This window comes from Podarcis cretensis, assembly GCF_951804945.1.
Source record: "Podarcis cretensis genome assembly, chromosome: 14".
In the NCBI taxonomy this organism is placed as follows: Eukaryota; Metazoa; Chordata; class Lepidosauria; order Squamata; family Lacertidae; genus Podarcis; species Podarcis cretensis.
The window spans coordinates 20,149,461-20,169,190 of record NC_137183.1 but is presented as its reverse complement, the minus strand read 5'-3'; the positions used below and the strand labels follow the sequence as shown (position 1 = coordinate 20,169,190).

The 19,730-nt window shown below is 46.7% G+C and overlaps 1 protein-coding gene across 2 annotated transcripts; it reads left to right on the top strand.

Moving 5' to 3' along the window:
* The first annotated feature begins 192 nt into the window (after positions 1 to 192).
* MRPS11 (mitochondrial ribosomal protein S11) lies at positions 193 to 17,554 on the top strand. 2 transcript variants are annotated; one of them, XM_079954401.1, is made up of 7 exons: positions 569 to 746; positions 3,564 to 3,624; positions 5,695 to 5,811; positions 7,475 to 7,573; positions 9,106 to 9,235; positions 12,766 to 12,831; positions 17,213 to 17,554. In XM_079954401.1, the coding sequence occupies exons 1-7, from the start codon at positions 584 to 586 to the stop codon at positions 17,318 to 17,320; spliced, it is 744 nt and encodes a 247-aa protein (XP_079810527.1). In that variant the 5' UTR covers positions 569 to 583; the 3' UTR covers positions 17,321 to 17,554. The 2 variants fall into 2 exon arrangements, with proteins under 2 accessions (XP_079810526.1, XP_079810527.1); XM_079954400.1 differs by lacking the exons at positions 569 to 746; positions 3,564 to 3,624 and adding an exon at positions 193 to 491.
* The last annotated feature ends 2,176 nt before the right edge of the window (positions 17,555 to 19,730 follow it).

The window sequence follows — 19,730 nt, the reverse complement described above, 5'->3', positions numbered from 1 at the left end:
ATACGACTCACAAGAAGGTAAAAGAACTTAAAAGAAATTTCTCCACGAAAATGGACCCGTGTCCGAACAATGATATGATCACTCTTCGTTAATATATTTATGACTTTTCGTTACGTTTACGTCCTGTAGCTCTAGGAAATTCCCATCTCCATGGTGGAAATCCGTCTCTAGTTTCCATTGCTGGCTAGCAGGGGGCGACAACGCACCATGGTCGAGGCCTGGGCGCCGTACGTCTCTCCGCCCACGCTTTCTCCAGGCCTGGGCGCCGCCATTTTAGGATTAGTCGTAAGCAGAGACTCTGTACGTAGAGAGGGCGCCGCCATTTTGCCATCGCCTATAACCGCGAGAAGAGCTTTCCGCTGTAGCTCCGCCCCTACCGTCCTGCGAGAGCTTCGCGGTGCCCGGCGAGAGGGATCCAGACGGTGGCGGGGAAGGATCATGCTTCCTTGGTTGGCGCTTGCCCGGCGAGGGCTTTTGGGGGGCGGCTTGGGGTAAGAAGTCGCAGGCCGGCGGGGGGAGGGCTGGGTTGGTCGAGGGGAAAGTTCTGGAGCTTCAGTTTGGGAGGGCTTCAGTTTGGGAGCGCATGCCAGGCGGCTTGTCTCCCTTCAGAGCTCTTCTGCCTTTGAAGTCAGTAGGTAAGGCAGAAATCCAACAGGTGGAGCATCTGCCATCACTGGGCAGGCTGCTGTTGGGGGTGCCAGGCGGCTTGTCTCCCTTCAGAGCTCTTCTGCCTTTGAAGTCAGTAGGTAAGGCAGAAATCCAACAGGTGGAGCATCTGCCATCACTGGGCAGGCTGCTGTTGGGGATGCCAGGCGGTTTGTCTCCCTTCAGAGCTCTTCTGCCTTTAAAATTTGCAGGGAAGGCAGAAATCCAACCGGTGGAGCTTTCACCCATGCCTCCATGCTGGGGGACGTCTGTACCCGGTGATTCTGTTAATGATTTGCAGCATCGTAGATGCACAAGCTAAAAAGGGACGCAGGTGGCGCTGTGGGTTAAAGCCTCAGCGCCTAGGGCTTGCCGATCGAAAGGTTGGCGGTTCGAATCCCTGCGGCGGGGTGCGCTCCCGCTGCTCGGTCCCAGCGCCTGCCAACCTAGCAGTTCGAAAGCACCTCCGGGTGCAAGTAGATAAATAGGGACCGCTTACCAGCGGGAAGGTAAACGGCGTTTCCGTGTGCGGCTCTGGCTCTGGCTCTGGCTCTGGCCAGAGCAGCGATGTCACGCTGGCCACGTGACCCGGAAGTGTCTCCGGACAGCGCTGGCCCCTGGCCTCTTAAGTGAGATGGGCGCACAACCCCAGAGTCTGTCAAGACTGGCCCATACGGGCAGGGGTACCTTTACCTTTACCTTTAGATGCACAAGCTAGTGGAAAAACGTTTCGGACTAAGACTTGGGAAGATCTAAGTTTGAATCCCTACTCGGCCATGCTCAATGACCTCCAACCAGTCTCTCGTATGTGCAATCTCTCAAGCAGGGATCTTGAGAGGCAGCTTTTCGGCTGGGTTTGTGGCCCACCAGAAATAGCTGAGTACCACCACCGCAGTCACTTTGGGCGCTGATCCCCAATTCAGAGGCCGCGGGCTCCCCGCTGCTTTAGTACAATAATGTGTTTATTTCAAGAACACGGGATGAAAAACCTCCTTTGGGCTTTATCGGCATGACTGAGAGAGTAAAGTGATTTACCGGTAGTTAAAGGGGACGCGGGTGGCGCTGTGGGTTAAACCACAGAGCCTAGGACTTCCCAATCAGAAGGTCGGCGGTTCGAATCCCTGTGATGGGGTGACCTCCCATTGCTCGGTCCCTGCTCCTGCCAACCTAGCAGTTCGAAAGCACGGCAAAGTGCAAGTACAGTGGTGCCTCGCAAGACGAAATTAATCCGTTCCGCGAGTCTCTTCGTCTAGCGGTTTTTTCGTCTTGCGAAGCAAGCCCATTGACGGCTTAGCGGCTTAGCGCTATTAGCGGCGCTTAGCGGCTTAGCAGATAAGCGGCTTAGAAAAAGGGGGATAAAGGAAAAAAACCCCGCAGGAACTCGCAAGACATTTTTGTCTTGCGAAGCAAGCCCATAGGAAATTCGTTTTGCGAAGCACCTCCAAAACGGAAAACCCTTTCGTCTAGCTGGTTCTCCATCTTGCGAGGCATTCGTCTTGCGGGGCACCACTGTAGATAAATAGGTAAGGTAAACGGGAAGGTAAACAGCGTTTCTGTGTGCTGCTCTGGTTTGCCAAAAGAGGCTTAGTCATGCTGGCCACATGACCCGGAAGCTGTATGCTGGCTCCCTCGGCCAATAAAGCGAGATGAGCGCTGCAACCCCAGAGTCAGCCGCGACTAGAGCTAATGGTCAGGGGTCCCTTTACCTTTAAAGGATGGGCCCATAGATCTGTGTGGGGAGAGCCCTGCAGAAAGTCCCAGGTTCAGACATCTTCCATTAAAAGCATCCTAGGTTTGGGGAAATGTCCCTTGCCCCAGCCTGTCTGGAACTACTGGCAGTAGCACACAGCATTTTAAAGACACTGTGAGAAACTGGGCTAGATGGGTCATTGGCCTGATCCAGCAGGCACTTATGTTCTTTTAAAAAAATCATTATTATTGATTTTCCAATAAAAAAAATCCAATTAATACATCCAATCATAATACTTCGATTTGGACTATAATTTGATCTTTTTATTTTAGTTTTTTATTTTAATTCAGACTCTTATGTTCTTAAAACCTGGTCAATGGGAATGCTGCTGCCACCAGGTTATCCCAGATGACCGTGTTGGATACATAGCAGATTCATATGTTCATACAGCTTTATTATTATTATTTATGCCCCGCCCATCTGGCTGGGTTTCCCCAGCCACTCTGGGCGGCTTCCAACAAAAGATTAAAAATACATTAAAACATCAGTCACTAAAAACGTCCCTAAACAGGGCTGCATCCAGATGTCTTCTAAATGTCAGATAGTTGTTAGTTTCTTTGACATCTGATGGGAGGGCGTTCCACACGGCAGGCGCCATTACCAACTTGGTGCCCTCCAGATGTTTTGAACTGCAGCTCCCATCAGCCCCAGCCAGCAGTTGTAGTCCAAAACATCTGAGGGCACCAAGTTAGGGAAGGCTGATAACACACAACTGCACATTTAACTTCTGCACATTCAGCTTTATGTGCTTGGCAAAAATAAAAGGGGGCAGGCATCTGGAGGGGGGGACGACTTTGGCAATCCTCACCCCCAACACATCCAATGTGTTCCAGCTATACACAAGTTTAGTTTACGTACTATCCTTGGAATGCAACCTTTGCATAAGCTGAGAATTGTCTGAAGTTCAGTACAGTGGTACCTCGGGTTACAGATGCTTCAGGTTACAGACTCCGCTAACCCAGAAATAGTACCTCGGGTTAAGAACTTTGCTTCAGGATGAGAACAGAAATAGTGCTCCGGCAGCACGGCGGCAGCAGGAGGCCCCATTAGCTAAAGTGGTACCTCAGGTTAAGAACAGTTTCAGGTTAAGAATGGACCTCCAGAACGAATTAAGTACTTAACCTGAGGTACCACTGTAGTATTTCAGACACATCTCTTTCCCTTCCAGATGCTACCAAATTTCTCGGCTGTTGGGGGAAAGGGGACAGAACCACTGTTTTGTTGTGTAGGTAGACAGACCAGGGATGAAGATATTACAGCCCAGGTCTTGTGAAGGCCACCTTGACTTGTATAACCCTGCCCATACACTTGAGATCTACCAAGGGTGCCTGCCTTTTAGGATGGTGAGCAAACGAGATGGGCGCTACTCAGCAAGGGTCCTGAAACAATCATGGACTTGCCCCTTCAGCTCTGGCACTTGGGAGGCCTTTTGAACACCTTCCACTTCCTGGCTGCCTTTAATTGATATCCATCCATCGCTTGCATCTCTGGAGCAGATTCTCCTGTTCTTCTGCTGCAACTTTTTATTAAGCACTCAACTCTTTGTGAGGGCACCGTTGCACTTATCAGCAGGTTAAAAAATATTGTTAAACCCAATCAAATATTTTAAAGTCCCCAGAGCTGTGAGAGGCATTGTTTTTTTGGTTGGTTTGTTTTTTAAAATCCTCCCAGCTCTTCTGATGCCACAGGAGTTGGTGGCTATTGCAGCAAGGCCGTTGGTTCACATGGAAACGCTTGCGATCTGCTGAAGCGATAGCAATCTCTTCCTCTCCATCCTGTTCAGCAAGGTTATAGATGAGCCCGTTTAATTAATTGCTAGGAGTGGTTGAACAATGTTGCGTGGTTGGACAAGGTCTGCAGATGAACTTCTTTTGTGGGTGATATTCTTAATTGTATACGCTCTTCATAACGTATGCTGTTGAAGTAGCAATACAGACTTGCAGTGAAAATGGCCCTCTTCCTATTGAAGTGACAATGCATGGGTTCCCCACCCCCCACCCCCACCCCATTCATTCTAGACATCCTTGAATTAAGAAGGTGTTTTCAGGGAGTGGGTGTTAAAATACACAACTGATTGCCCTTTTTATTATTCTTGACTAGTATTTCAAGTGTTGTCTGGTTTTTAATTCCCTCTTTTGGTGCGCTGGAATGACAATAGTAAATGTCTTGCAAATGTATTGAACAATTCTGATGGCCTTTAGAAAACCACTTGGGGGGGGAGCCTTGTGAGGTGGGTGAGTTTGAAAATCAACAGTGAGGCTTTGATCTATATATTTTCTCTCTATGTGGAAACCATTAGTTGATTTATTTACTACTTTAAAAAAACAAGAACAAACCCTTAAGCATCCTCCAAATTGTTCAGGGCAGTATATGTGAGTTTTCTTCTCTTACCCTTGCTCCTCCTTGTTTTATTCTCACAACCGCCCTGCATGGTAGATCATTTACAAGTACTTTCCTGCTCAATTGGACCAAGACAGCTATCAAATCCAGAATCTGATTCTCACAGTAGCCCCCCAGATGCCTGTAGGAAGTTCGGAAGCAGGACTTGAGTGTGACATCGCTCTCCCCACTTGTGATTTCCAGCAGCAACTGGTATTTGGAGGCTTCACCGCATCTTGTGGGAGCGAGTCTCAGAGTTTAGCCCAGTGCTGCATGCAGAAGTACTTCATGCCTTTCTGTCCTGAATCATCCAACATTCAGCTTAACTGGGCGGTCCCTAGGCTCTAGTATTATGCAATTGGGAGAAGGGGAGCGAAAATCCATCTATTTCCTTTCTTCACGCCATGAGAGAGTGTGACGGGCTTAGGCTACCCAGTGAGCGCCATTGTGGGATTTGAACCCGGAACCCGTTCTCCCACTGTGGCCTCCTGCGTAGACAAAATGGCAGTATCCACACTCGGGGAGGATGCTTTGGCGAAATTGGGTGAGCTTCAAAAGTACATAATAACTTGTGGAAGGAGGGAGATTGCTTGGTAGTCACAGAATACTCAGGGGTAGGGGAAAGAGGGGGATTCTAGGGGAGAGGAGATGGAACTGAAGGGAACCTAGAAGGGGGAGCATCCTGGAAAGGCATAGCTGGGTACCCTGAAAAGGAACACACTGCATGTACAACTTTTGCCTTTTAAAAGTGCCCCCATCCTTTAAATCCAGCGATTATCAGCAGGTGGAATTTGATTGGCCAGTCCTGAAAATTAATTTTTAAAACTCCATCAGTCTGCGGTTTTGTTGTTTTTTCCAGTCACTGCTCTAGCTATGCTAACCTGCAACCTCCGGCTTCTCTCTCCTTATGGCAACTGCAGGGTTACCCTGTCTCGTGGTGTGCAGACAAGTATCCAGAGACTTCAAGGGCAAACTGGGAATTCCGCCAGCCCAGCTGCTGAAGAAGAGGCAGAAGCTGCGAACAACAGCGACTTCAGGTGAGGTGTCGTTTCACGCGGTTTCGAAAAAAGGCATGAGGCACTGCTGTTGTGACATTCAGAGGGCCCAGTATCCTGTGACCCAAAGGGACCACCTCAAGGAACACGCAGAAACCGTAGGAAATTTGAAAACAGATTTCTGGAGTCCCTTTCCAGAAGATTGCTTATTGATCTCGGCTCTTTTGGAGTTGCATCTTTCTGCCTGTGGTTGCAAACTGCCTTTAGAATTGTGTGAAATGCTTTGAAATTGTTTTGTTTGCAGCTTAGTCTCACATGTTTCAAAATTGAATTTCGGGGGGAGAGAGCCAGTGTGCACCCAGGAGGTCCCAATTTGCACACATCCCTCCCCTCCTTCAACCAGTGTTTGTGGTCCTGGCAGTGACTTCGCTCCTGCTGTGTACCTGTTCTTCTTTTGTGTCCATGCAAAGACAGAGGGCGAGAAGGACTGCCCTCACTCTGATGTGGCTTCAAGTGTCACTGTGCTGCCAAGCCTCTGAACTTCGCAGTGTGATACAAAACCACACTGAGGGGTGGTACCTATAGGATCCTTATACCAAGTCAGAATATTGGTCCATTTAGCTCAGTATTGTCTGCACTGACTTCCAGGATCTCATGCAAGGGATGTTTCTGGCCCTACCTGGAGATATCAGGAATTGACCTTGGGGACTTCTGTATGCAGAGCAGACACCTTACTTCTGAGTTACTGTCCCTCCCCTAGATTTCCTGCCTTTTTTTTTTTTTTTTTTTTTTGCATCTTCAGGTAAAGAAAAATAAAATAGCTGGCTCATATTTGGGTATTGTCTCCACCACCACCACCTTGAATTTTAAAGGTGCGGCTAATTTGCAGGTGCAGCTTACAGGAAAAATCTCAAAGCAGTTTACAGCACATTAAAACCTCAAATAAACCAACCGAGAATAAAAGAAATTCAAGCTTCAAGGAAAATATTTGAGATCCTTCTCTAAGTGACATTTTGCTTTCCCTATATATTTTTTTAACCTACGTGATTTATATAGCTGCCCCGAAACAGAAGTACTGTAGGAAGCCAGTATGGTTCAGTGGTTAGAGTGTCAGACTAGGACCTGGGAGATGAGGGTTCATATCCCCACTCAGTCATGATGCTCAAAGGGTAACTTGGGGCCAGTCACAGCCTCTTAGCCTAGCTCACAGAGTCACTGCAGGCATTAACTGTGGAGGTGGTGTACTCCTTGGAGAAAAAGATGGGCTGTAAATGCAAAATATATGCTCTTCTGCTTGCCTGTTTAAGAAAGCTGGAGGCTGCAGCCAGATAGAGATGTCAGTCGCTAATCTGGTATCCAGAGATCTCCACAGGGTTGCAAGTGGACCCATGCCAGTTGCAGAAATGCACCGGGCACCTGGCTAATTTCTAACACTGAGTGAGGGGGCCTCTGAGCCATCTGTGAATGAGTTAATGAAATTAGGGTGAGGGAGATGCCTGCTTAGTCCCAATTTAATTTTACTAAACCTGAGCATCTTAAAGGTAGGAGAATGGGCAAGGTGAAGCAAGAGTAAGCCAAGTGCACTGTTTGCTGTTAAGACTTCTTAAACCTCCCCAAGCCACACAGAGGTTCTTCTCTGAATGCCCAGACCATGTTAAGTTTTGCATCAAAACTTCACATTCTCCCTTCCCATTTCACTTTTCAGCTTTTACCCCCCGGCACCAGGGAAAGGGAGCACTCTGCGGTGGGATGGGAAGAAGTTCGAAGAGATCCCAATAGCTCACATCAAAGCTACATATAACAAGTAAGTGGCAAGTTTCTCCTGTGGTGGATTTGCCCCGAGCGTGCAGTTTGGGGTGGGGATCTGTCCCCCTTTAGCGATGGGGCTGAATAAAGACAACATGGAAATGTCTGAGGTGAGAGCCAACCTGACTTAGCTGTGGATGGTTTTACACAACGTTTTGCAAAAATAATAATATCAAATGCCATTAAAGTTCTATATGATTCGGGTGGCGCTGTGGTCTAAACTTGTCGATCAGAAGGTCGGCGGTTCAAATCCCTGTGACGGGGTGAGCTCCCCTTGTTCAGTCCCAGCTCCTGCCAACCTAGCAGTTCGAAAGCACCTCAAAGTGCAAGTAGATAAATAGGTACCGCTCCCACGGGAAGGTAAACGGTGTTTCCATGCACTGCTCTGGTTCGCCAGAAGCAGCTTAGTCATGCGGAAGCTGTTTGCAGACAAACGCCGGCTCCCTTGGCTTATAGAGCAAAATGAGTGCGCAACCCCAGAGTCGTCCGTGACTGGACCTAACGGTCAGGGGTACCTTTACATTTACCTTTAAGGTTCTATATAAAGAAAATTATGCACCGGTTCACACTAATTCCTATAATTCTGTGAGACTCATGAGCAGGGCTAAAGAGGGATGCCCCCATCTCCTTCCCCACAATTATTTGCTATATGTTTAGAGCCATTGGCTGTAGCCCTCTGTAATATTAAAGATCTACAAGGATATTGAATTACAGTGGTAACTCAGGTTAAGAACTTAATTCGTTCTGGAGGTCAGTTCTTAACCTGAAGCACCACTTTAGCTAATGAGGCCTCCTGCTGCCGCTACGCCACTGCTGTGCGATTTCTGTTCTCATCCTGAAGCAAAGTTCTTAACCCGAGGTACTATTTCTGGGTTAGCAGAGTCTGTAACCTGAAGTGTATGTAACTCAAGGTACCATTGTACAGCTAAAATTAATACATGTATGAGACTGGAGTTATTATTGAATATATTACTCCCTTTGGCGGACATTCGAGGGTTAAGTATATGACAGTCAGACTGTGAAAGCTGACTGGTAATGTCTTTACAATCTTCAGCCATCTCTCTGATTTTATTATTTATACCTCGCCCATCTGGCTGGGTTTCCCCAGCCACTCTGGGCGGCTCCCAACATAATTAAAAGCACAATAGAACATCAAACATTAAAAACTTCCCTAAACAGGGCTGCCTTCAGATGTCTTCTGAAAAGCAGATAGTTGTTTATTTCCTTGACATCGGGTGGGAGGGCGTTCCACAGGGTGGGTGCCACTACCAAGAAGGCCCTCTGCCTGGTTCACTGTAACCTCACTTCTCGCAGTGAGGGAACCACCAGAAGGCCCCCGGAGCTGGATCTCACTGTCTGGGCTGAACGATGAGGGTGGAGACGCTCCTTCAGGTATATGACGAAGGGGGTGGAGCAGTTTCCGCTGTGAGGTTACAGCATTTGGGGTTTTTTTAGTCTAGAGAAAAGGCAAGCGAGGAGTGACGTGACAGAAGTGTGGAAACCATGCCCTCTTCTCTTCCCTCCTTGCAGCACTCACATCCTGATCACCTCGCATGAGAACGCCGCCTTGACCCTGTCGACCTGCGGTAGCGAAGGGTTCAAGAGCGCCAGGAAGGCCACCGCCATTGCAGCACAGACCACGGGGATCGCAGTAGCAGCTGTGAGTGAAATCCAAGTCGCGGCACCTCTGGAGGCAAAGGTTTTCCCCAGGGGGGAGGGCGAGGGCCAGTTTTCCCGCTTGGACGGATCTTCTTGACGCAGGCGGGGAATCCCAGTGTGTTGGCTCTGTGTTATTTGCACAGAGCTCCTCACTTGCGTCCTGTACCTAAATGATGGCCACAAAACTCTTTGCACATTTAAATATATGCTAGTATTTTTATTAGATGTTAAACTTACTGGTCACTTGTCATCCAAAGAGTCTCTAAGTGACATTGAAAAAAATATGCATAAATACAGTGGTACCTCGGTGGTTTTCGGACATCTCCATTGACGAACATTTCGGTTTTCGAACGCCATAGACCCGGAAGTAAATGCTTTGGTTTTCGAACACACATCGGAAGTCGAACAGGAAACACTGAGTGCAAGATCCCGAGGCCTAGCTGTCAGTTATTGAGTTTTGGGTTTTTGACCGTTTCAAACTCGGACGGTCTTCCAGAACAGATTACGTTTGAAAACTGAGGTACCACTGTACATTGTACTGTAGAAAAAGTGAAGGAGGGGGTCATATAACACGTTAATGTTTGAAGGAACGTATGAGGGGGGCAGCCCCCCAATAAAAGTGATAGAAAACATTGGCAGCATGCCTCCAAGAAACAAAACAATATTCCCACCCAGTAACCAGCAGATAATAATAATAAAAAACCCACCTCCATTAGCTTGTCAACCTGTGATTTTGATATTGAAATCTTCCCCTCTCCACCCAGAAGACATTGGAGCCCTCAATTCTCAGCAAGATCTTGATCACAAAGATGTTTGCACAAGCAATAGAAAACATGCCGTTGGTTCAGTGGCAAACCCAGGCTTGTGGCTGCATAGTGTAAAAGGAAATATCTGAGTACAGCACTAAGGCCAGTGAGAAAAGGCCTGCAATGATCACTCTTTCGTTGAAACAGAGCCCCCTTCTTATTTGGGGGCTCGTTCCCTCACTTGATTGACTCATTAACCCATTTAGTTTTGCACATTCTTTCAAGATGGAAATTGGTTTTCTCCTACGTCTAGTTCAGTCCAGAGTGCTTGTGAAGAGCTTCTGCGCAGAGATGATGGATGTGTATTGTCAGTTCTTGGTGTCCCAAGGGTCTTGCTAACAGCTTTCTGGGTGTTGGTGTATGTTTTAAGTGGGCTCAGAAAACGGGAATGAGCATTATAAAGGGAAAAGTTCCTGTGTGCCCTGAATGAGCACTGGTCCTGCTCATTGAAATTAATGGGCCTAAGTCAGCCACATTCATTAAATTCAGTGGGCTTACTCTGAGTAGGACAAACATGTGACTATCACCCTAATTATTTATTTCTAAGATTTGTATTTGCAGTATTGCTGTAGAAGAAAAGACAACTAAAATAGCCACTAGATGGCAACCTTCCCATATTATAGTCAGGGTATCCCATATTCTCTCTAGAAAGTTGCCAGTAGCCAGTTTGGAAGTAGAATACATTTAACAATGCCACTGCGGTAGGATTAAATGCCCTAGAACGTAACATTTCAGTTTTGCAAATGTAGCCAGTTCTCTCACATTACAAGGCCATAACTCTCATCCGCAGCCTGCTTTTTATCTCTCTTTTTTTGCATCTTAATTCATAGAATCATAGAACTGTAGTGTTAGAAGGGACCCGAAGCATCACCCAGTCCCATTCCCTACAGTTCCCTTCCTCCCAGAATGCCCTTTTCCCTTTAACGCAATATGGCTGATAGAGAGGAAACCACTACCACTTAGAGCCTATTTGCACAAGCCCCGTCGGTACCTCTGCAACTGCAAAGCTCTTTTCCTGCAGTTTCCAATCCATCACCATTATTTTAAAAAAGAAGATAATTCTCTTATTTGTGGTTTCTTAGAACAGGCCAAGGGCCCATCTAGTCCAGCATTTTTGCCTCCAAGGGGCCGGTCAGATGCCTCTGGGATGCTCACAACCAGAACTTGGAAGGCATGACTTTTCCCATCTTCAGTACCCAACCACTCTTACTCAGAGGCAATATGGTCTCCGACAGTGGAGGCACAACGTGGCCATTGTGGTTTACTAGCTGTCAATAGCCTCCATGAATTTGTCTACTCTTCTAAAGCCATCCGAGGTGTTGGCAATCCCTGCCTCTTGTAGCAGTGAGTTCCACAGCTCAACTGTGTGAAGAAAGATTCGCTTGCCTTCCGCCTGCCAATGTTCTGCTTTGTTGAATGGCTCCGGAATGTAACATTACCAAAGAGGGAGGAGAACGATTTCTTATCTACTTGGTTCTCAACATCCCATCGTCTTATCAAGTTGCTCCTCACCCACCGTTTTACCTAAGCTGAAAAGGGTTGTAACCTTCTCTCGGACGGCAGCTGCTTTCCTAAGCCACATTTGTTGCGATTCTCAGTTTTATGCAACTCCAAAAAGCTTCTTTGCAGTCAAGATCTAGCAACTCTGCTCTCTCTCCCTCTTCACCACCAAGCAGCTGCTCAGTTGCTGACTTCCCATTCTTCCTAAGGAAATCATTAATCCAGTGTGCCGTAGTGGTTAGAGCATTGGACCCAGACCCGGGTGACCAGGGTTCGAATCCCCACCAAAGTCACAAAGCTCATTGGGGGATTCGCTCTCAGCCTTGCAAGGCTGTTGGGAGGTTAAATCAGAAGAGGAGGAGAACGATTCACTGCACCTTGAGCATTTTGGAGGAAAGGTGGGGTATAAATGCAATAAGTATGTAAATAAATATATAGAAAGAAATGTGACCATCAAAATGACAGACACAATCCTAAAATTGTCTGCGTCCCCCCCCCCACACACACCATACTATTTCCCCCCTTCATCCTTCCTGCTATGGAGAGAGGTCTCCTCGCAAGCCACTGTATTCTAGGGCGGTGTCTCCCAACCTTGGGGCTCCAGCTGTTTTTGAACTACAACTCCCATAATCCCTAGCTAGCAGGACCAGTGGTCAGGGATGATGGGAAGTGTAGTCCGAAAACAACTGGAGACTCAAGGTTGGGAAACACTGTTCTAGTGGCATGTTATATTTATAATAATATATAATATATAATAATAATATAATTATTATTATTATTATATTTCAGGTACTGACCCTAAACAGGAAGGTTTGTCTCTAGGAGGCTGCCCACCTCAATGACATTCAAAGCTCATGCTCTTGTTGCAAGCCTGAGGGACTGTCTTTGTATAGATTTAGTAAGCTGCTCCGGTGGGGAGGGGTGATTTTTGGCTCAAGCACAATGTGAAGGTGCTTAAAAACCAAGCAAGACACAGACCAACCTGGCCCCATCCACCGACCAGAGAAGGAGCAGCTTGCTTTCCTCTTCCCTCCCTGTTCCATTTTCCTTTGATGAGATGTCTGTGAGAGCATGACCTTGCTGGCAGGGACAGTCTTTATATATGCAGCGCTCAGAAAATGTCAGGTGCTTGAGAACTGTTTAATAGCAACAGCAAATGTGGAGACCGAACGTGGGGGTGGCTCTTTGGCTAAATGTGCAAAACGTCTTTGTTTTCCCCACTCAGAAAGCTTCGGCGAAGGGTGTGTCCCACGTCCGAGTTGTGGTGAAAGGCCTAGGACCTGGCCGGTTGGTAAGTGCCTGCGTTTCCTTACTGAGGATTCTCATTGGTCCTGCTGTGCTCATTGAAATTAATGGACATTACAAGCTTAAGTCCATTCTATTTTATTTTTTTATTTTTTTTTATAAATATTTATTGAGATTTTTTTAAATACAAAATGCAAAAATGATAAACAATGTAACATGTATCATAACACATTTTTCAAAACTTCTTTGGACTCCCTCACGTCTCCCACTCCCACTTACATCATTGTGAACTTTTTCCAGCAATTTATCATCTTATTTACATTCTTAAATCTCGTTCAATTAATTTAATCTAATAATTCTCCAAAAATTTTATATTTTCCTCAATCTCACTTATCGTCAAATTCAAATCTAATTCAATGGTAGGCAGTTATTTATGATCTAGCATCCTTCTTAGCCTTCGACCAAATTACAATACTTTTGTAAATAAATCTTGAATTTCTTCCAGTCTTCTTCAACCGTCTCTTCTCCCAGGTCTCGAATCTACCAGTCATCTCGGCCAGTTGCATATAGTCCATCAGCTGCATCTGCCACTCTTCCAGTGTGGGTAGATCTTGAGTTTTCCAGCTCTTAGCGATAAGTATCCTTGCTGCCGTTGTTGCATACATAAAAAATGTTCGGTCCTTCTTTAACACCTTCTGGCCGACAATGCCCAGAAGGAAGGCCTCTGGTTTCTTAGTGAAGGTATACTTAAATACCTTTTTCAACTCATTATATATCATTTCCCAGAAGGCCTTCACTCTAGGGCAAGTCCGCCAGAGGTGAAAGAATGTTCCTTCATGTTCTTTACATTTCCAACATTTATTATCAGACAAATGGTATATTTTGGCAAGTTTAACTGGGGTCATGTACCATCTATATATCATTTTCATTACATTTTCCTTCAAAGCATTACATGCAGTGAAGTTCAGCCCAGTGGTCCACAACCTTTCCCAGTCCTCAAACAAGATATTATGCCCAATATCCTGAGTCCACTTTATCATAACCGATTTAACCATTTCGTCTTGTGTATTCCATTTCAACAGCAAGTTATACATTCTTGATAATACCTTAGTTTTTGGTTCTAACAATTCTGTTTCCAACTTCGATTTCTCCACCTGGAACCCTACCTTTTTGTCATTTTTAAAAACTTCTTTAATCTGAGCGTAATGTAACCAGTCTCGCACTTTATCCTTCATTTTCTCCAAACTCTGCAATTTCCAATTGTCTCCGTCTTTTTCTAATATTTCCCAATATTTTGGCCATTTGGCCTCCATATTGGGTCTTTTTCGGGCCTTAGCTCCCAGAGGTGAAAGCCACCTCGGAGTTTTGTTTTCCAATAAGTCTTTGTATTTTGTCCAGACATTAAATACTGCTTTCCTGACAATATGGTTCTTAAAGACCTTATTGATCTTAACCTTATCTGTCAGGGAACTGCCATCGGAAGAACAGGTGGTGGGAAGGCTCCAGGAGAATAGGAGAGACACTTCAGCAGAAGAGGGAACCAGTAGGGGGAGAGCAGGAGCTCCAAGGGAAAGGGAGTCGGAGGGGAGGCTCTGGGATACTTCCAGTGAGAACAGTGAGGAGGTATCAGGACCCCCTTTAAGGACCCCCACCCCTCGCCGGAAACTGTCACGCAGAGAATCCAGGAGACGCATTTCCGTCAAACAGCTTTTATGTTGGAAACGTTTCCGCAGACGCCCACTGTCAGATTCTACCAGCGACTGACGGAGCCATGCCAAAGGGCTCCGCTCAAGGCAGAGCTTCACTACACTGAGTAAGCTCTGAGGGATCAAGCTTTTACGCACAAGCAGCTCATTATCCCACCACATTATCGTACCATAGGTATGCATGCCAACCAAAAGCATTGTTAAAACCTTCCAGGTCCAATACGTCAGTGTCTTCGAGAAGTAGCCAGTCTTTTAGCCAGCAAAAAGCTGCGGCTTCATAGTACAACTTTAAGTCCGGCAGGGCAAAGCCCCCTCTTTCTTTCGCATCAGTTAGTATCTTAAACTTAATTCTGGGCTTTTTGCCCTGCCAGACAAATTTAGATATATCTCTCTGCCACTTCCGGAAGCACTCTGTCTTATCCACAATCTGCAATGTTTGAAACAAAAACAACATCTTTGGCAATACATTCATCTTAACAGCAGCAATTCGGCCTAACAAAGAAAGCTTCAATTTTGTCCAACTATCCAAGTCTCTCTTAATTTCAGACCAACATTTTTCATAGAGTCCATTCTATTTTAATCCACCCTGGGTGCTGTTGGTGCAGATGGCACATTATAGGGTGGCAAAATAGAAGAAGGCAAGTCTTGCCCTGCCTCCAAGGAACACACAGCCTTTTAAATTTTGAAAGCAGGAGAGTTGCAACAATTAAAAGGTAGAAGCAGAAACAAATGTGGGGGACGGACATTAGCCAATTGTTTCAGTTGATGATGAGGACTAATGGGGATTGTCAAGAACTTACATGGCTCAAGACACAGTTCTGGGGTGAAACTTTCCGTAAAACGTGCCTTTGCTAATTTATATGCATAGGTGACTCTGGGAAATGAAGGGTCAAGCAATTTTTCCATTGAGAAACTGACCTGTGGCAAAGGAAGTAGCCTCAATTTGGAGTCTTGTTTCTGCCTGAACTTGCAGGCCACTGAGCCTCCCCATCTCTCCTTAGCTGCTGTTCGTTCTCCCTGGGGAGGTTCATCAGGCACCTTCCTTATAAATCTTTAGGCGCCAAGCAAAAAAGCATTCCTCTTCAACCAGGCCTTCAGCTGATTAATATTCTACAGCCTTTAAAATGTGGGTTTTTTGGGGGGGCGTATTGTAAGGGACGCGGGTGGCGCTGAGCCTAGGACTTGCTGATCAGAAGGTCGGCAGTTCGAATCCCCGCGACGGTGTGAGCTCCCGTTGCTCGGTCCCTGCTCCTGCCAACCTAGCAGTTTGAAAGCACATCAGAGTGCAAGTAGATAAATAGGTACCGCTTTGGCAGGAAGGTAAATGGCGTTTCGGAGCGTTGCTCTGGTTCGCCAGAAGCGGCTTAGTCATGCTGGCCACATGACCCAGAAGTTGTACACTGGCTCCCTCGGCCAGTAAAGCGAGATGAGCGCCGCAACCCCAGAGTCAGTCACGACTGGACCTAATGGTCGGGAGTCCCTTTACCTTTACCTTATTGTTCTCTTGCTTTTGTTTTAACTACTTATTTGTGGTTTGATCTCATGTTTTTATCTTGTGAACCGCCCTGAGATCTTTTGATGAAGGGCTGTATATAAATCTAATAAATAAATACATCTCTTCCCCCCCCCACCACCCCTGAAGCAGTTACGCGAGGGGGGGGGGGAGAATAGACCCTTCTACTGGGAACCTATAGAAGAGTTGCGTCCCCCACACTAAAGCCTAATTGCCATACAAAGGGTGCCATTTTCACAGGGGCCACAGCACATGGGGAGAAGCTTTCCCTCTCCCACTGTAGCCCCCCCCCCGAAAACATCCCCGCCTACCCCCAAGCTGTAATTAAGCATGGAGAGAGGGGAACTTTCGCTTGGCTCTAATAGAAGGGTTTTTCCCACAAACCGAATTGCAGTAGTGGGAAGAGGATGGAGAGGACACCACAGACCGGATAGGAAGGTGGTCAGGGAAGGTCTTGGGTTCAATATGCAGCATCTTATTCATCTATTGCATTTATATCCCTCCTTTTTCTCCACAACAACCCTGTGGGGTAGGCTAGGCTGAGAGGCAGTGGCTGACCCAAACCTCATGGCCAAGCGGGGATTTGAACCCTGGTCTCCCAGCTCCTAGTCGGCCACTCGAACCACTACACTACACTGGCTCATCTCCAGGTGAGGCTGGGAGAACCGCTGCAAATCACTATGTAGACCCAGGATTCCCCAACCCATGCCCTCCGTCTGTTGTGGACTACAGTTCTTATCATCCCCAGGCAGTATGTCCAGTGGTCAGGGATGGTGGAAGGTCTGGAAAGCCTGATTTCGACAACAAACTGGTCTGATTCCATATAAGGCCCAATCAGCACTCTGCTTTAAACAATCATGGCTTCCCTCCCAAAGAACTCTGGGAAGTGTAGTTTGTTAAGAGTTGTTAAGACTCCTTAATTCTTCTCACGGAGTTGCAGAGTGGTGCAACCATCGTTCCCTCTTCCCAGAGAACTCTTGAGAATTATAGCTCCGAGAGGGGAGCAGGGGGTCTCCTGGCAACTCTCAGCACCTTTAACAAACAGCATTTTGAGGGGAAGCCATGACTGCTAAATTGGTTAAACCACAGTGTGTTTTAAAGGTATAGTGCAGATGGGGCCTGAGTCAGCTTCTTGTCTTCCCATGCAGGAAGCTAAATGTTGTGTTGTCTGAAGGGTGGAAAAAAACACTCATCTCTTTCTCTTTCAGGCAGCCATCAAAGGACTTACCATGGGTGGCTTGGAGGTGATTTCCATTACAGATGACACCCCGATCCCACACAATGGCTGCCGGCCTCGAAAGGCACGAAGGCTGTGAACCGGGAGCAGAGGGTCGAAAAGAGAGAGGAAGAGAGACTGTGTTTGGGGCTCGTGCAAGTCTGGTTCTGATGCGCCTCCTGTAGCCATCTTGAGGGGGCAGCGCTACCTGCCCCTCATTCCTCCATCCAAATGTCAAAATAGAGATGGCCTTGAGCTTAGCCCAGTCACAGAACAAGCAAGTGGCTGTTTTTATCATCCAAACAAATTTTGCCTATAAAATCTGTAGGTTAAAGTTCCCACCTCTAAATGTCTCCTTTCTCAGGCTGCCATATTTTTATTTTACTCTATTTTCTCTCTGGAATTCCCCAGGAAGAGGGATTGATGACCAAGCCACTCTGTCACCTGCTGCTGTGTGAAGGAAACAGGGGGTCATATCCCTACGTTTAAAGCCCACGGCTTCACCCCCAAAGAATCCTAGGAAGTTTAGTTTGCCCCTTCTCAGAGCTGCGGTTCCCAGAACCTTTAGCGAACTACACTTCCCAGGATTCTTTGGGGGTGAAGCCGTGTGCTTTAAATGTCTAATGTGGAGGAGAATCTCTTGTCCAAAGAAGACCGGAAGGAGGTAGGGCTGTTCCTGGAACTTCTCAGGGGAGTGGGTGGGTGTGAGAGCATGCCACAATATGTTTCCCTGCACCCTACCACACAGCTCGGAAGGTAGGTTGCTCCCAGTCCCCCCTCCCCAGTTCCCCAGTTTAAACAGCCCTGTTATCTGTTCCCGATAACCTCGCAGCTGCGACCCACAAATGTTGACCATTGCAGCTGGGAGGTTGGCTGATTACTCAAAGCCAGCCTTGCAAGAAAGCTGAGCAGAGCCGATGCTTATAGTTAATGAACAGCCAGCAAACATACTTTGTTTTGTCATGAGCGCTAATGGGGCGTAGATTGCTCCCCTTCGGTCCAGCTGCCAGCTCCAAAGTGAATGTTGTTGTGTCTGACTCCCTCCCCTTGATGCCATTATTTTTCCTTCTTTGGTTCCTAATGTTGTAATCAACTCTGCTCTTCTTTAAAAGAAAGGGTGCCATGGCAACCAGGCAGCCATTTTAACTCCTGACTGCCCTTGTTATGCATTGCTGAAAAAACGACTCTTTTCCCTCCCTCCCCAACTTTTATTGCTTCTCTTTTTTCATTTATTTGTGTTTGCAGAGAGGGGGAGGATTGGAATCAACTTGTTTTGCTTTAAGGCAGTTACAGAGATGGGGGTTGGATTTGAACCGGTTAGGAAGAATGCAAAATGAGCCCAGTGGCTCACCCAGTCAGGACCGCAATATCACAAGGACCACCTCCCCCCAGATGAACAGACCTGGACCCTGCAATCATTATCTGAGGCCCTTCTTCATGTGTCTCCTCTGCGACGGTCTGGAGCACAGCAACACGAGAACAGGCCTTTTCGGTGGTAGCTCCCCGCTTGTGAAATGCTCTTCCCAGGAAGGCCTGTGCGGTGCCTTCATTACATCTTTCTAGGCACCAGGCAAAAACATTTCTCTAAAACCAGGCCTTTGGCTGATTCAACAAGACCTGCACCCACGATATGAAACCTAAGTTGCCTACAGGGGTGCATGTCAAAATTAGAACGCAGTTCTATTCCTGAAAACAACCCAAGTGTCTTTGGGCTCCTTAAAAGACAAAGGACTACATTTGATCAGATGTGTGATTTTCAGGTACATATATACACATCTGTGGGAAGAAGGCAGCAATTGTAAGAAGTGAGGTTGGAGATGCAGAAAAGTACAGTGATAATCTTGCACTTGACAGAAATAATTCATAGAATGGTACACAGAATTCCTGGCATTGGAAAGCCAATTAACACACAACATAGGCTAAAAAAAATTATTTATTTATTGTTCTATCCAGAGCTTTTTTTGCAGCTCAGGTGGGCGCCATTGCCATTATAAGAGAACAAGGGAGGCATTCATGATGAGTTTTGGCAGCAGAAGTTTGTTGCAGAATAGGATGCGCAAGCTGGTTGCCTTTGAATCTGTTCCACAATAGCACAACTTCCTGTAATGAGTTTCTGCTAGCACAGCTGTCACACTGGATTCCTCTGTTACACAACATCAAAACGTGTCCTGCCACAACTGGACAGAAAACCCAAGTTTCTCTTCAATCCACTAGCATCGAAACACCACACCTTTTTCAGAGGTTAACGCATGAACATCCCCAAGATACAGCCCTTCAGCTTTCCCCTTTTAAAATAGCACCATTAACATTTGTGTAAGCTGCAAAGCTTGGCCTGGCAAGCCAGCCCGTCTCAGTGAGGAATGTGACCCATTATTGGCTGGGAGCAATCTGATGCCTGCCCTTCTATACATTTGTGTTTGCTTTGCTCTTCAGATCCTTGTGCATCTCTCGCTTGGGCAAAGGCGGGCTTGTTACCTTTCCAGCTGCCCATTAGGCCAGGGAAATGTAAC